This window comes from Ursus maritimus, unplaced genomic scaffold, assembly GCF_017311325.1.
Source record: "Ursus maritimus isolate PB19 unplaced genomic scaffold, ASM1731132v1 scaffold_19, whole genome shotgun sequence".
NCBI lineage: Eukaryota > Metazoa > Chordata > Mammalia > Carnivora > Ursidae > Ursus > Ursus maritimus.
In genome coordinates, this window is record NW_024424341.1 from 33576100 (window position 1) to 33593800 (window position 17701).

General features: G+C 43.2%; 1 protein-coding gene across 1 annotated transcript; it reads left to right on the top strand.

Annotated features, from left to right (window-relative positions):
* The first annotated feature begins 2021 nt into the window (after nt 1-2021).
* On the top strand, nt 2022-15222 carry ATMIN (ATM interactor). The gene is made up of 4 exons (XM_040633638.1): nt 2022-2351; nt 11431-11556; nt 12339-12538; nt 13202-15222. Exons 1-4 carry the CDS (start codon nt 2022-2024, stop codon nt 15012-15014), a joined length of 2469 nt encoding a protein of 822 aa, XP_040489572.1. The 3' UTR covers nt 15015-15222.
* Nucleotides 15223-17701: the final 2479 nt, after the last annotated feature.

A 17701-nucleotide genomic window follows, 5' to 3' on the forward strand; every position in this document is an offset into this window, starting at 1 on the left:
TGTTCAGTCGGCCCTCAGTTCTTCTTTAGGAGGAATTATTCTTTAAGTAGATATAATTTGGTATATTCCATGGAGGAGGTGAGTTCAATTTCTTCCTACGTCACTGTCTTGCACTGGAACTTCTGTTATGTACTTGATGATCCAGAGACGCGTACTGCATTCCAATGCAGTCTTGGGAACAGATGGATCAGTAGTACAGACCCAAGGACCTCTATGGCCAAAGGAATTTATTGCACATTAGGTAGCGTCTCCAAAAATGAATGGCTAACATTTATGGAGTACTTCCTATGTCGGTGCTAAGTATTTTATGTGCATTATCTTATTTTCACAACAATCCTATAAGGCAGGCAGCATTACTAGTCTTATTCTACTCTGGTGAATACCAGAGCTTCCGCTAGTAACCCCAGGCACTCAGATTCCAGAGCCTACACTCTTAGACACCATGCCGAAAAAAATAGTAGCCTGTAGAGCCTATCCCCCGACACATAATTGTAGGGGTTGGTTGGTTGGTTTTTTTGTCCCACAGTACTTTTTTTTTTTAATTTATTTATTCAATAGAGATAGAGACAGCCAGAGAGAGAGGGAACACAAGCAGGGGGAGTGGGAGAGGAAGAAGCAGGCTCATAGCGGAAGAGCCTGATGTGGGGCTCAATCCCATACACCGGGATCACGCCCTGAGCCGAAGGCAGACGCTTAACCGCTGTGCCACCCAGGCGACCCCCCACAGTACTTTTAAAATCAGAATTAGCTTCTGTGATGGGCAGAATAATGCCCCCTACTCAGATATCCACATCCTAATCCCTGGAATCTGCAAATACATTGCCTTACAAGGCAAAGGAGCTTTTGCAAAGGGAGATTATTGTGGACTTTCTGAATGGAGTCACTGTAATCACAAGGATCTTCACAAGTGCAACAGGAATGGGGAGAGCAGAGGGAGAAGTCTGTGATGTGATGAAGACTCAACTCACCAGTACTGACTGAGAAACTGGAAAAGGCAAGTAAGCAGATTCTTCTGTAGAGCCTCCAGAAGAAATGTAGCCCTGCCCACACTTTGATCTTAGCCTGGTACTTGTGTCAGACCTCTGACACAATCTGTGTTGTTTTAAGCCACTAAGATTGTGGTAATTTGTAACTGCAGCAATAGAAAACTAGTACAGCTGCTGATATACAAGTTCGAAGTTTTCCCATAAAAACCCTGAAAAAGAAATCTAGCGATACCAAAGATAAGTAGCAGCTGCCCCCCTTTAAACAAAGGATGGATTTTTCCATTTCACTGCAGTCCTCACTTCTCCCTTTTGTCTACACCTGGCCTCCTATGCTCATTTACATGGTCTAGCTCGTCCTTGTAAGTACTTAGGTTTTGGAACCCTGCACTGAGTCATACTGTCCGCTAAATAGTAATCGGATTTCAGCAGTTAAGAGGCAAAAACAAAAAAGATATGGCAAGTAAATCCAGCTTCCCTTAAAGTGATTAACTCAAGCATAGCGACTCATTCGTTTGTACAGTGCGACCCAGGGCTTGTGTCTTCTCTGCAAAATGGGGGAAAACTTATAGTACATGTTTTGAGGACAAAATGAGATACAAAATGAAAAGTGCTTTCCCCAATGTCTAGCACATGGTAAGCCCTCAATAAACAATGGATGTAATTAACATACCATTGCCTGTCCTGCCATTGAATATATGGGTTGTTTCTGATCTTTGGGGAAATAAAGTTCCTGAGCGTATTGCTTTTCCTTCTATCCAATTATTGCCCAAGGTTAATTTTTCTGGGAAGATGAAGAATGGATCAGTGGGACCAATACCTTCGACCTGTTCGCAAGAACCCCTGTGAAGTTTCGTAACCCTCCTGCCTCACCCAGCGGCGGCTTCCCGCAGACGCTCCCTCCATGGCCGGCAGGGGGCGCCGCTGCCGTCCGGGCCCCGCCGGATGCTAATGAACCTGCAGGCCCCGCCCCCTGCCGGAAGTGGCCGAGGCGGGAGGCGGGGCCTGCTCTTTCGGTCCTTCTGCCGTGTGGGAGCCATGGCGGCCTCTGAGGCGGCGGCGGCGGGATCCGCGCCTCTGGCCTCGGGCGCCGCGACCGTCCCGACGGCCGCGAGGGGAGCCGCCGCCGCCGCCTCGGGCCCTTGGGGACCCCCCGGACGGCTGAGGGGCAGCCGGCCGCGGCCCGCGGCGGCGAGACAGCAGCCCGCGGGTCCGGAGCCTCCGGCCCGGGAGCTGATCCAGCCGTCGGTGAGCGAGCTGTCCCGAGCCGTGCGGACCAACATCCTGTGCACCGTGCGCGGCTGCGGCAAGATCCTGCCCAACAGCCCGGCGCTCAACATGCACCTGGTCAAGAGCCACCGGCTGCAGGTGAGCCCTCCGCGAAACGGCGCCTCCCCAGGCCTGGCGCTCGGAGGCTCGGGCGCGGGCTCGGGCGCGGGGCGGCGCAGCCCGCGGCCGGGATTGCGCGGTGTGTGTGCAGCCACGCCGGCCGGCGTCCAACCACAAAACGGGCCAAACCGGCCAGGGAGTCCCGGCGGGGCAGAATGGGAGCTAGCACGCAGGGACGCGCAGTAAGAAAACACTGTGTCATGCCCCTCTGCTGTCGGGCTCGGACGAGCCAGGACTGCTGGCCTCTGGCTTCGCGGCCCGGGCATTCGACACATGCACCTCGGTAGTTCCCAGCAACTTCGTGAGGCCCGTCTCTTCCTCATCCTCATGCTACTGATGAGAAGCGGATTGCGCAGCCGGGCTAGAGCTGGGATTTAAACCTGGTCTCTGCTTCTAAAGCCCGAGTGCTTTCCACCACACCCACAATACCTCCTTGAGGCCTTTAGGTTCTGGTCGGTTTTTAAAAGGGAGGTGCAGATTTGCCTCGAAGCACCTTCAGTTACACGTTTTCACAGTATTGGTAGAATCGGGTTTGCTCAGGAATGAGACCTAAGGGAAATTTCTCCCCCAGGTCTTCTTTTAAAAGGGAACCGCTATGTTAACATGACAATAGTGTGCACATCCCTGCCACCCTCTGGAAAATGGGGCGGTGATTTTTAACGTTTAGTGCACGTCTGTGGAAAGCTCACGGAAAATCCAGATGTCCGGCCCCACCCGAGACCTGTTACGTTACAATTTCCCAGTCATTCCAATAGGAAGTTTCCTTCCACCACTTCTTACTCACTTCTCTCTGTGTCAACAGTGACATAATTCCCAAGCATGAGACTCAAAGCAGTTTTGTGAACGTAGCTTTTGATGGTCTGGATTCAGGAATAAGTTTGAATTACCTATCGAGTTGCATGTTCTGTCTACCCTTCAGGTAAATCCTCCTTGGAGACTTCCTTAGAATCAGGTTTCTGATGAGAATTTAACTTACCAGGAGGTTAGAGGTTATAGTCTCTAGTTGCCCATGAGAGGCAGTCCCCATCTGGCACCAGCTGAGCAGATGCAACAACTTTGCCCTGTGAAGATTACAGAGCCCAGTAAGGAAATGTGCTGAGGAGGACCCTGCAGGTGGGGCTGCAATTTTCCTCAGACTAGATTCCTTTTCTTCAGTGACCCAAGAGCAGTAACTTCAATAGTCTGGGAACGGTCTTGGATCTTGTGTTTCCTCTATCATGCTAAATTTTAACGAAATCCTTCCTTTTTTTTATATTTAACTTCAGTGAGTGAACTGTATGTTTGTAGGAATTCTACATCCCTTCATTCTCTCAGCTCATCTACGACAACCATCACCCACCTTTAGTATCATGTCCTCACTGAGAAACAGCCTGGACACTTGACATCTCTGAGCACAAGAGAAGCTGCCAGTCTGACCAGGACTGTATTGGCCCAAACATCACTCTAACAAGCACTTTGTAACAGTTTTATTGTCCTTTTCTCTGGAATTGCTATCTGGAGCCTTCTCACTCTAGACACTTTGTGAAGCATCTGTTAAGCACAAAGATACCATTTACTTTTCAGGACTAGTGTGATAGCATATAATAGGTTTATTTCTTTTTTTTTTTTTTTTTAAAGATTTTTAATTTATTTATTCGACAGAGATAGAGACAGCCAGAGAGAGAGGGAACACAAGCAGGGGGAGAGGAAGAAGCAGGTCCCAGCAGAGGAGCCTGATGTGGGGCTCGATCCCAGGACTCCGGGATCACACCCTGAGCCGAAGGCAGACGCTTAACCGCTGTGCCACCCAGGCGCCCCAATAGGTTTATTTCTAATTATATTTTTGAAATATATTAAGTTTAGGAATATCTGAAGATACCCATACATAAACAAAATATACAAACACATGCAATATACGATGCACATACAAAATATAAAATATAATAGGCTTAAGAAGGAGGAGTATGGGGGCGCCTGGGTAGCGCAGTCGTTAAAGCGTCTGCCTTCGGCTCAGGGCGTGATCCTGGCGTTCCGGGATCGAGTCCCACATCGGGCTCCTCCGCTGGGAGCCTGCTTCTTCCTCTCCCACTCCCCCTGCTGTGTTCCCTCTCTCTCTGGCTGTCTCTGTCAAATAAATAAATAAATAAATCTTTAAAAAAAAAAAAAGAAGGAAGAGTATGTTTGAGGCAAATACAAATTTTGATAGTCAAATCTTTATCTGGATTTTTCAAAGCAGCAGTATCCTCCCTTGCTTAGAAACTGTGTGAAGTCATTCTCCCATTTCTGAGTCGGTTTTCAGATGTCTCTTGTCTGAAGACAGCACAGTGCACTCAAGATCCCTTTCTGAACTATGTTGAAGGGAAAAAGTGGAGTCTCCTCATTTTCCTTCGTAGGTCATTAGGGAGACCTTTTTCAGGAGGAATTAAAGAAATCTCACCCAGAACCATCATTGTTTTTGTTTTTGTTTCTTGTTACAGAGGCTCACTTTTCCTGCCTTGTTCTGCTTTTCTAACCACAGCACCCAGCCACCCCTGACATCTGCTGTGTTGGAGGAAAGGGGTTCGTTTTCTTTTATGAGGGTAACCTATGTGACAAAATAGCTGTACCTGTATGGCGGTGCCCCAGTGTGGTGAATCTCTACTGTCTGCATCCTGAGGAGCAGGCTCTTAAGTTCAAACATTTCTCTTGATACTTGTTGTTTTCAAAGTATTAGAAGGGGGAAGGGAGGAGGAGGAGGCCTAGGGAAGAGAGCTAGCTGGGAGCTCCCTGTGGTTTCGAAAGCCCTTTGGAGAGACTGCAGTACCAATCTCGTGCCTGCCTACTTTCTGCCCTGAAGGTGGTCTGAGTATAGCTGCTTGGCAGATTTGCATAATATTCAGTGGGAATTTTTCCTGCTGCTTCTCTTGGTTACAGCTACTTGCAAAGTTCTAGTTTCTTTCCTAGTTTTTATTTTTTCTAGGTTATGATAATATTTTATCCCCTTCCCCATTAGTTGCTGTATCGTCTTTATTTTATTCTAGACTTTTCTTCACAAGGTACCCTGCCCCCAAACAACTATTCCCTTCTTAACATAACTAATTCATAAACCCTTCTGAAGGATGGTAGGTAAGAATGGGGATTGAATTGTAATGTGTAAGGACATGCTGCCTTTTGGTTTTATGCTAGTTCTTATGATATATGTCTATATTTCATCTCCTGTTAGGAAATTGGAAATACCCTATCTAGCCTTGCCTGCAGGGGGATCCCTGGGAAAATGAAAGCTGAAGATTAAGGGAAAGAAAGAGTAGGAGTAAATGGACATTTCTCAGTTAAAGATTCTTTTATTCCTTGTTTGAAAGCAGTGAAGGGGACAGGAGGGCCCTTAAAGAACCTCTTACCGAGCAGCATTTATATTTTAAAACCTGGCTTGAAGGATTTTATATTATGTTCAGTCCGGGGTTTGCTTTCAATGATTTGCAAGGAATTTTTTTTTTTTTTTAAGAAAAAAAACAAAGGAAAAGAAAGGTTCCAAGTCGTTATATAGGCCATATTGTACAAAGACCTGCAATTTAAAATTTATAATAAGAAGACAAAGCAAACTGATTTTCTTCTTGTATGCTTTCTGTGAAGACAGTCAGGTGCTGGAGTGGTTATAATGCCTTTTTTTTCCTCCCAATTTTTGCCACTATTCTTAGAATCCTTTCCTTTTACCCTTTCTCCTTAAAATGTGTCCTCACTCCTTTTCTCTTCTGTATGTTTCCTTTTTTCCATCTTGTTTTTTTTTTTTATTGTTTCCTCGCATAGATTTTTTTTCCAAATTTTTCTACTTAAAATGTTTAATAAACATTTTTGAAATGTTTGTTTTTTACTTTAAATTGTTTTGTATGTAACAGGGACCCAAACGCATACAAAAGATAAGGTACAAAAAGTCTGGTGAATTTTGTTTTTGAACATATACAGAGAATGCCAGAACAAAACATGACTTTCTTACCACAGTTCATGTGGTATTGTGCCATCCGCATTTCTTACCTCCCCTGTCCTCATCTCAGCCATCCTATCCTTTCACTTTATTGTCTCAGGACAGGAAGGCCCCGGAACTGTGATGGAGAGATGGTGATGGGGAGGGCTGAGGAGTTGGCCCTCAGAAAGCAGGAAAGTTAACACTCTCAGGTTGTTGCCATGCCTGTAATAAAGGCCACAAGGGGATTGTTGATGTCGGTTATGGCTGTCTTTAGTGTTTCATCCTGGTGCATGATACAGTTTTGGCTTAGATGGCCACATGAACATGTTCAGTATAATGTTCCCAGTTTTTGTTGAGCATTTACTCTGTCCAAACATTCCCAAATGCAACAGAAGATACAAATACATTCCTCCCCTTGAAAAGGTTTGGGGGATTTTAAGTGGTTCCATTAGACAAAACAGGTAAATAACAAGAGAAAGCAATTCAAAGCTATATATAGTAAGGGACTTGAATGTCTCAAGCTAGAGAAATTTGGACTTGGGTAGATTTAGGGTGCCACTAAATATGTTTGAGTAGGTAATCACATCAGGGCTATACTTGAGAAAAATGAATTTGGCAAAGTGAATGAAAAACAGATTGAAGTTCTAGAAATGAGTTAAGAGGTTAATGATAAAAGTCCAAACAGAGTCAGGATGACTTGAACTAATGATGTAACAGTGAGAAAGGAAAGGTGAGGGAAGTGGTAGAAGACACGTAAAGAGAAGTGAATAATTGCCAAAACTCGGAAGCAAGCAAGATGTTCACCAGTAGGTGAATGGATAGATGAACCGGGGTATCTCCAGAGAATGGTATATTACTCAGCACTAAAAAGAAATGACTTATCAAGCCATGAAACGACATGGAGGAAATTTAGGTCAGGTGTATATACTCAGTGAAAGAAGCCAATCTGAAAAGGGTACATACTGTATCATTCCAACTATATGACGTTCTGGAAAAGGCAAAAAAGATTAGTGGTTGCCAGTGTGGGTTTAAGGGAAAGAATGTTAGGAATAGGTGTAGCACAGAAGATTTTTAGGGCGGTGAAAATACTGTGTGATAGTGTAACAGTGGATATGTATCATTACATATTTGTCAAAAGCCATAGAATGTACAACAACAGTGACCTCTAATATAAATTGTGGACTTTTGGTGATAATGATGTGCCAGTGTAGGTTCATTGATTGTAACAAATGTACTAATTTGGTGGGGGATGATTGTTCCTAGTGGAACAGGCTGTTCATGTTTGGGGAAGGAAAGATCTATGAGAACTGTCTGTGCTTTCTACTCAATTTTGCTGTGAACCTAAAACATCTCTAAAAAAACAAAGTTCCTTAACTTTTAAAAAGTGAAGTAAACAGGTATTTGAGAACATGATTGGGAATTTAAAAAGGAATAATAAAAAGCATGCTAGGGCGCCTGGGTGGCTCAGTCAGTTAAGTGTCTGCCTTTGGCTCAGGTCGTGATCCCAGGGTCCTGGGATCAAGTCCCGCATCTGGCTCCCTCCTACCTCTCTCTCTCTCAAATAAATAAATAAAAATCTTTAAAAATAAATGAAAATTTTAAAAAAAATAAAAGGCATGCTAAGCAGAGTTGAGAGTCTATTGGAAGTGAGCATGAATTTTGTAGTGACCTTGTAGGCAGTTTTGTGGAACGTTTGAACAGCCTGGAACATAGATAGAAAGGGGCCATCTCCCTGGTATATCACTAAAAGGAATTTTATAATTGTCCGGTGAATGAAAGATTTCTGAGTCTTCCGTAATAATCTCCCCACGTTTCATTTTCTCTTGCTGATAACACTAGATGGAAAAATATAAGTTAACTGAAAATATTTCATTTAAAAAAACAACAGTACTAGATGAGTTGGTGAATAAGAAGAGTTTGGTGATAAGAGACCACGTCAGTTGTCATGAAAGCTAGCAGCTGCCAGTGTTTTTACAGAAGAGCCTTTCAGTCCGACTTTCACAAGGACGGTATTTAATGTAAAGTACTGGTTTAGATTAGATTGTTGGCATTAAGTTGGTTGGCAAAAAGCAAAAGAAGAAACAAAACTCTCCACAGCAAATAACTCAGCAATAATAACTAATTGAGTGATTATGTGATAAGCATTGTTCCAAACCCTATACATTATTGACTAAATCCCCGCAACAACCCTGAAGTAGATCCTGTTTTGCCTCCTTTACAGCTAAGGAAACCAAGGCAGTTCATTTTCTTAAGGTCACAAGAAAGTGGCCAGGTAGAGAATTCAAGCTAGGGCAGTCCACATTCCAGAACCCAGGGGTTTAACCACTATACGAGAGGTTCCAAAGCTAGACTGCACTTTGGGAACATCTGGGGAGATTTAAAAACCAAATACGGATCCCTCATCCCCACCCCAAACTAATGATACCAGAATACCTGGAGTTGGAACAAAGCAGAGATTTTTTTTTAAGTGTCTCGTGATTTTTCATAGGCCCCGAGTTAAAAACCACTACCCTATGCTAGACTGCCTTTCAAAAAATGCTCTGCATTTAGCAGGCAATTGCTCTCTTCTTTAAGCATTAAAACAATACCAAGAGGTGTACAAAATAGTTACTGCCCTTAAGAAATTTAGTTGGCGAGGCAGAAACTCTAGAAAAAAAATGATAGTATTTAAAATAGCTTAAGCTTTATTATCTTGAATTCAAACAGGAAATAGATCTCTACATCTGGGTGGTGGTTAAGCAGAACAAGGGAGTGTTGTTTCATTGAGCATGTGATCTGGGCTCAGCTTTATGCTAATCCAATACAAGATAATCCTGAGAGTTAACTATTGTATCTGTCTCAGAAATGAGTAAACTGGCTCAGAGAGGTTAAGGTCACACCCCTACTTGGTGGTAGAAGTGGTTTATAGGTTTTTTAATGCCAAATGCTTTTTCCGCCATCACAGTCTGCCTGGAGAGAGCCAGGAGAATGTAGGACAATTTGGGCCTTCATAGAAGGTGCAGTTGAAAGTGGGAAGAATGAGAGGCTGGGAAAGGTAGTGTATGAACAGAGAACAGAAAAAGATATGGTTCTGGGGCGCCTGGGTAGCGCAGTGGTTAAGCATCTGCCTTCGGCTCAGGGCGTGATCCCGGCGTTCGGGGATCGAGTCCCACATCGGGCTCCTCCGCTATGAGCCTGCTTCTTCCTCTCCCACTCCCCCTGCTTGTGTTCCCTCTCTCGCTGGCTGGCTGTCACATAAATAAATAAATAAAATCTTCAAAAAAAAAAGAAAAAGATATGGTTAGATACAAATAAGTTTTCAGAATGTCAAATTCGTTATAACATCAGAAGAGGAAGGAAAGTTATTTAAGAAACCATTTAAATAACCCAAATGAATATGACTATCTAGACAGTAATAGTGCAGTAGGATTGTAAAAGGATGGACCAGGGTGGAAGACATGGAGGACTAATTGAATTTTATATGGAAAGATAAATTACGTTGTTTAAAAACAAAACAGGAACAGCTTCTTTTCCCCTCTAAATTAAAGTGGACACAGACTCAACAAGATCAACATGTTCCTCCTGAGATCCACTGGGAAGGCAAAGGGAAGGAGTCTTAGCCACATGATTATTCATTTCTCATTTCTCCCTAGAGAAGGAAGTGGACATGTTCCAACAGTACTGAATCCTTTGTCATCAGAACACTAGATGACTGGAATACCCTGAGTGCTACAGCAGTAGCTAAGGCCTGAGTGAACGGGGATTTCTACTCCCTTCACTTTGACCTCAGTCTGTACTTTCTAATTGATTATATTCTTCTTTCCAGCTTATGTCTTGACTCAGGCAAAAGGCCCAGGGCGCAAAGCATCCCATGATGCAGACCCACAACTATTCCCTCAAGGAACAGGGACTGCCTTTACACCAGCAAGACCCCGCATGGTTGACCCCAGGACAGTGACTGGCCTGACCTTTACTGCCTGTCTGCACGTACCCACCGACCTTTGTCCCACATTTTCCTTACGTAAAACCTGGAAGTATTTTCAGCACTTTGGAGACAGTCTTTGAGATGTTAGTCCACTGTCCTCCCAGTGCTGGTCTCACTGAAATAAATCCCTTTCTGGTTTCCCCGCCACTCATCTCACTGCCTTTGTGTCAATGGTGAGTGGCCAAATTTAGTCTGTTTTGGGACCCCTGGAGCCAGGTGCTCTTGTACTCTTGAGCCCTGGTTAAATGAGTACATGTCCTGTTGTTTCCAGTGACCTGTCGAAAGGTCCATCCCCACCCCCAACCCCCGACACCACCACTACCTTCCTTTAGGGCCAGACAGGAATTACACTGGAGGTCACAGGTATCTCATACCTGCAGTATATGAGCTCATCGAGGGCACCAAGACAGAGCACTTCAAGCTAAATTAAGTCACCAGTTACTTTAAACTCCCAGCCAAAAACTTAATCACGTACTTAATAATAAAGGATAATTAGGATTATATGAGTTACTATATATAAGTGCTGACACAGTAATAAAAGCTATATAAGTATTGGTTACTATAATGATTATTAAATTTCAAACATAACATGGTGACTATATTCAAGCTGCTATATAAAAAGTTGTGTCGACTAGCTTCAGCTACTTTAGGGGTTTAAGGATCAGAGAAAGTCATGATGCTAGGAGGAAGGCCTAGACCATAGTGAAAGGAGGTTTTTTCCAAGGGCTCCCAATAATTAAGGGTGGGATGAAAGGGAAGGGAAGAATGAGGGTGGTACCAAGATCTTGAGCCTGAGAAACTGTGAATATACCACTTAGAAACAGAGAAAGCTGGCTTTAAGGACATTTCAAGTTTAGAAGGAGGAGTTTTAAAGGAATGGATAGAAGATTTTTAAACAACATGGGGGGTTTTTTTTGTTGTTTTGAAAAATTTCTAGAGATTTATTGAGCTACAGTTTATCCACCATAACATTTACCCATTTTAAGTGAATAATTTAATTATTTAGTAGATTCACATAGTTTTAACACCAGCACCACAATCTAATTTTAGAATGTTTTTATCTCCCTTAAAAGATCCCTTGTGCCCATCTTTAATCATTCCCTGTTTCTGGTCCCAGGCAGTTCCATTGTTGTTGTTTTTTTAATAATTATTTAAAGCAATTTTTTCTTTTGCAGGATGGCATAGTAAATCCAACAATAAGAAAAGATTTGAAAACTGTACCGAAATTCTACTGTTGTCCAATTGAAGGATGCCCTAGAGGCCCTGACAGACCATTTTCTCAATTTTCTCTTGTAAAACAGGTATCTTATTTGTCTTAAGTATACTTCTCTGAGGATGAAATGCAGGTGATACAAACCTAACATGCATTCTAATCACTTACCAAACATACCTGGAGAACTCTCAAAGAAAGCTGCTTGTGAGAATAGCCACGCAGGAGTCTCCCTGTTGGGGAAAACGTGAGCGGGGTGTAACGAGAGTGAAGGAGCCCTGGCCTGTTCTGGAGAAGATGTCCAGAAGTGGGTTTGGAGAGAAAGACAAGAAGATCCATTCAGCAGCAAATGAGAAATGTGTGCTCCATATCTCTTGTGTGAATCTGTGTGCCTCCAAGGTCAGAGGAGCAAAGCACAAAGGAAAAGTTACCCTAAGGAAGGATGAAGCTGCAGAAGTCAGGAAGAGTTCCAGAAGCAGCTGCCTTAGGAGGAGGGAGGAGTCCAGTGAGTGGGGAAAGAGGTGATGTAGGACTGGCAGAGAGTGGCAGCTGAAATACTTCCCCGAGGGTTGGCTGCAGGGGTCCTGAGAAAAGTATGGTGGATTTTTTCCTGCCTGCAGCACTAATTTGTAAAACCTAAATGGCAGGTACTATGAATTGCTTCCAAAACAGGGTCCTCACTTTTCACAAAGCAGCAGTGACAGGGAGAAGGGGCGTGTGATAAACTGCAGTTTGCCTGCTTTTCCGTTCTTTCGATTTAGACTGCTCTAGTTTGTCAAGCAAACTCGTTGTTAATGCGGGTACGTGGATGGTTTTTGAAATGTTTTGAGCAGATGCAGTTTTCCACTTTCGTCCCTTCTGTGTTCTTCCTAGCACTTTATGAAAATGCATGCTGAAAAGAAGCATAAGTGCAGTAAGTGCAGCAATTCCTACGGCACGGAGTGGGACTTGAAAAGGCACGCAGAGGACTGTGGCAAGACCTTCCAGTGCACGTGTGGCTGTCCCTACGCCAGTAGAACTGCTTTACAGTCCCACATCTACCGCACTGGCCACGAGATCCCAGCAGAGCACAGGTAAAGGGGAAGAAATGATGGCCCAGGAGTCAGTTGCTGTGGGAAGAATTTCAAATGAAACTTCCGAAAAGCCGTTAGTGCAGAGAGAGAAAGGAGGAATAACAGAGAAAAAACAAGACGTGGAAGAGGGAAACATTTGGAAAAGCGAGCAGTGCTGGCAAAGGATCCACATCTGTCTCACCCAGTTGTCCTTTCTTACTTCCTCCCAATTGAAAATCCCAACTTCCAGCATTTTCCAGCCGAGAGATGTTAGATTGCTGAAGAGTTAAGTTTTACCATGAAATTGTACCTCATCTTAAAGGTCAAATTTATATTTGGAGTAATAGCTTCCTACTTTAGGAACAATAAAAGTTGCATTATATAATCTGTTAGCTTCCTTGTGCTTACAGAGTGAAGCTGAGTTCTAGGGTACTTAGCAGTATGGCACCAAAAAAGATCTGCTTCCTCCTTCCCTACGTGCATGTTCCTGTACTTCTGCCCACCACATAGTAGGCCCAGTTCTCAGAGAGGCACAAAAGGATGGATCTCGCCTCACCTGGAGGAGTCTGACCTCTGCTCTGGGTGTGGGGAACAGCATTCATAAGTAGTTGAAGAGACCACACCAGAGTTGAAGAAAGCTGCAGCCTAAACTGTTTTTCTCTTTTACTCTGTCCTTGGTTTCAGGGATCCACCTAGTAAGAAAAGGAAAATGGAGAGCTGCCTGCACAGCCAGAAGTTGTCCTGTAAGACCACTGAGTCCTTGAGCACCCAACCAGCTCCAAGACCAGACGCTCAAGAACTGGAAACTTCCGATATAAAGCTGGTTGCTTCTTTTGAAGACTCTTGCAACTCTAATGCCGGAAAGCAGACTCTTACAACACCTCCAAGATATCCTCAGAAGTTGCTTTTACCCAAGCCCAAAGTGGCTCTGGTGAAACTTCCTGTTATGCAGTTTTCTCCCATGCCTGTCTTCGTGCCTACAGCCGACTCCTCGGCCCAGCCTGTGGTGTTGGGTGTCGATCATCAGGGTTCTGCCCTGGGCGCTGTACACATACTGCCCTTGTCAATCGGAACCCTGATCCTCGGCCTAGATTCAGAGGCTGGCTGTCTTAAGGAAAGTCTCCCTCTTTCAAAAATTGTAAGTCCTGTTGCTATGGAGCCAATTAGTACAGGTGTTCAAGTGAACTTAGGTAAGAGCCTGTCTAATCCTTTACAAGAACTAGGGAACACATGTCAGAAGAACAGCATTTCTTCAATCAATGTACAGACAGACCTGTCTTACACCACACAACACTTCATACCTTCCACACAGTGGGCTGGGCCTGATTCCTCCGTATCTTCTTGTTCTCAAACAGATTTGACGTTTGGTTCTCAAGTTTCCCTTCCCATTAGTGTTCATACACAAACGTTTTTGCCCAGTTCTAAGGTGACCTCATCCATAGCTGCTCAGACTGATGCTTTTATAGATGGCTGTTACCAGTCAGGTGGGATCTCCAGAGAAACCCAGACCAGTGGAATGCAAAGTCTGACAGATGACCGAGTACAGATGGACCAAGCTGTTATGGGTGGAGACATTTTTGAGAGCGTCCATTCATCCTACGGTGTTTCTACAGACAGTATTATAAGCAGCAGCTTAGTAGCAGAGACCGTCCCTCATGATCTGTTACCTCAGAACCACCCTAAGACTTTAAATCAAGATCTTGAGAAATCTGCACCAATTATAAACTTCAGTGCACAGCACAGTATGCTTCCTTCACAGAACATGACAGATAATCAGACCCAAACTATAGATTTATTAAGTGATTTAGAAAACATCTTGTCAAGTAATCTGCCCAGTCAGACACTGGACAATCGTAGTCTTTTGTCTGACACAAGTACTGGACCTGATCCCCAGCTCCCATCTGGCCCAACCCAGAATCCCGCAATTGATTTTGATATTGAAGAGTTCTTGTCCGCCTCAAATATCCAGACTCAAACTGAAGAGAGTGAGCTTAACACCATGACCACCGAGTCTGTCTTGGAATCGCTGGACATAGAGACCCAAACGGACTTCTTCCTTGCAGACACATCTGCTCAGTCCTATACTTGTAGGGGAAATTCTAACTTCTTAGGCCTTGAAATGTTTGACACGCAGACACAGACAGACTTAAACTTCTTTTTAGACAGTAGCCCCCACCTGCCTCTGGGAAGTACTCTGAAACACTCCAGCTTTTCCATGAGTACTGATTCATCTGACACAGAGACCCAAACTGAAGGGATCTCCGCTGCTAAAAACATACCTGCTGTAGAAAGCAAAGTTCAGTTGAACAGTACAGAAACACAGACCATGCATTCTGGCTTCGAAACCCTGGGGAGCTTGTTCTTCACCAGCAACGAAACTCATACAGCAATGGATGACTTTCTTCTGGCTGATTTGGCCTGGAACACGATGGAATCTCAGTTCAGCTCTGTAGAAACCCAGACGTGTGCGGAACTACACACGGTCTCCAACTTCTGAAAATGAAGTCCGAGCGTGCGAAGGCATTTACACAGTTTCCTTCTGGGTTTGGAAAATGGAGAGTGGGACAACAGTGTTAACACTATTGAATGTAGTTACTGATGCATTTACTTCAATTCTTGAAGGGTCTTTGCCTTTTGTACTTGTAAACATGAAATTTGTGTATAAATGTGAGTGTATTATAAAGTGTAAGATGTTGATCTAAAAATACTGTTTCTGTGTTGCCTACATTTGCCCTTTCACAGTTAGTCTTCCCATCTTAAAAACACAAGTGTATTTCACACCTTTCAAACCCATCTAGCGATTAGCTGAAGCCAAGCTTACCAGGTACTAGGGTACAGACTTTTCAGATCTTCAAAACATTTCAGTGGGAATGTGTCTTGCTTAACTTAAGTTGCACCTAAAATATTTGACAGTGCCTGTTAGAAACTCCTGTTTCCTGATAGTCAATCTAAAGAAACCGGATGCCACACATCATATATAAGCGCCAGCGCTTGGATGGCGTGGGATGCATGCTGCCTGCAGCCTCATCTGCTTTGACATCTCACTTTTTTCTGACTTGAAGACAAAGGAGAACTACAGATGTCTTTACCTTTGGAGACCATCTTCATGTAGTCAATGCCATTCTTCCTCTACATGAACTGTTACCGATACCAACCCAGGTCTACAGTACTTTCCTCACAAGACGTGTTGCTGTAAAATTCCTGCTTCAAGAAGCAGCGGCAAGCACTTAGTGTAAATAGTGATCCTTCTAATCTAAGTAACCGTACGTCATCCCAGCCGTGGAAACTCGTACTGGAGTGTGCCCTGGGAACATCCCTCCTGCTCTCCCCAGTAGGCGAGGGTGGTGCTCCACAGCTGCTTCTCAAAGTGTACCCATAGGCTGGATCTGAGTTTTGTCTCTCTAAATGTTAAAAGTAAGGGAAAGAGAAAAGGACATCCCCCCCTGCTAAATTTCAGTGCAAGTTGATAGGGCAAGGGTGCAATCAACAATTATTCTAAAGTGAATCTGCTCGTCCGCTTCTCATCTTTTCCTTGAATAAGGAAAGACATTGGCCTAGCAGGGATGTTTTTTGTGCCTTGAGGATAGCAAGTATAGAACAGATCCACGTAAGATAAGGTATTCTGCATTTTGTTGCTTTGTTCAGTCTTCAAAGAACAGGCAGTGAACACCACTTCAGTAATAAGAACATCCATATTTTTAGATGGGAACTTGGGCATATATGCTTTGGAGGTTTACTGTGTTCAGGATTGTTGCCCAACTTTCAGTAAAGGAAAAATCAGTGCAGCCTGTACGTTTTCTAAGTTTATTAAGAAAAAGTTCTGTGGCACATGCTTATGCTGCTGAAGGCTAAATCCTCAAAATAAAACCTAAGGAATGGACTAATAACCCCAAGTAAATAGGTGATGTTACTACTAATTCCTATCCCATAGAAGAATAGTTGGTAGTGAATAAATAACACATCCTGGAGAGATGAACCCAACCTGGTAGATAAGAGTTTGCTTTGGTCACAGTGGCATATGACTGGGTTTCAAAACAAACATAAAGCCTTAACTTAGAATTTCATTGTTTTAGAATCGTCACTGCCTTAATGTTCAAACATTGATTTAAGTTCTCCCAGTAAAGGAGAAATGCATGTTTGTTTATGGCTTTTTTGTAAATATAAATGCAGTGATCTTCGGCTTTAAAAATTTTGTTTCTGTGAAAATGTTTGTTAATCCAGCCAATAGAGTTATTTACAGAACGATTGAGCATGTCTTAGTTCTTCATGTACAAGAACTGTTTTCCCTCCCAAAACCTTAGTTACCTGAATTGTCTTAAGATTATTCATAAAAACTGAAATTCAGTGATTAAAGAGAAGTGAGAATTCTACCTTTTTTTGTGAATTCTTTGACATAGTCATAATGTGACCTATTTTGTTGCCTTGACTTTTCACAAACCCATCATCTTCTGATAGTCACAGGATGGAATGTCTGTGCCTAGTTACTTTCATTACTGTTTTACCTCTGTTCATGAAAATACACTAATAATTTTCCTAGCAGAAGAAAATGAAAAGACACTCCATTACTAAACTTTCTATTTTGATGTGAAGTTTTTATTTGGTAAAAGCTATACACCTCATGGTTTTAAGTTTTTGAAGGATTTCAAAGGAAATTACTCCAATTCATGCATTTGCCAAAGGTGACCGTTTTATAACAAGGTCCCCTTTATCTTTGTCAATAATATAATTCTCTTACGAGCAAAAATAAGAGGGTTAGAATATGAGTAGTTCTTTCCTCAGTCACTAATTTGCGAAAAGCCCAATCAATGTGTTTCTGATTCCTTGGTACTTTTAAAGGGGAAATAAAAATATAAAATTTTTGTAGACTTAACCTGAAAGATGCTAAGACTTGAAGCTTCTTTTGATCGGAAGAAAATGTATCCTTGTCAGTCTAGTTGTGAAGTTGTTTTATTAGTAGTGGCAAGTTGACAGGGTGATCAAGTAATCCTTTATGGCCTCGGTTTTACGTTTACCTTAATTCCAGTCCAAACCTCACCAAAACCTGCCATCTAGTATTGACTCTAAGGAGTATTTACTCTGCTTTATTTCAAGCAGTGCTTCTCACTCGGGTCCCGGAAGGTTCTTAGAGGGAAGGAGAAACGTGTACCTTTGGGGATTTAGGGACGGAGGCTTTGAAGTCTCAAG

Bases quoted from the DNA above. Each gene is read 5' to 3' on its own strand.
- ATMIN (XM_040633638.1), top strand. From the start codon at position 2,022: ATGGCGGCCTCTGAGGCGGCGGCGGCGGGATCCGCGCCTCTGGCCTCG. The intron at 2,352-11,430 runs GTGAGCCCTCCG...TTTCTTTTGCAG, and splicing joins TCAAGAGCCACCGGCTGCAG to GATGGCATAGTAAATCCAAC. The intron at 11,557-12,338 runs GTATCTTATTTG...TGTTCTTCCTAG, and splicing joins AATTTTCTCTTGTAAAACAG to CACTTTATGAAAATGCATGC.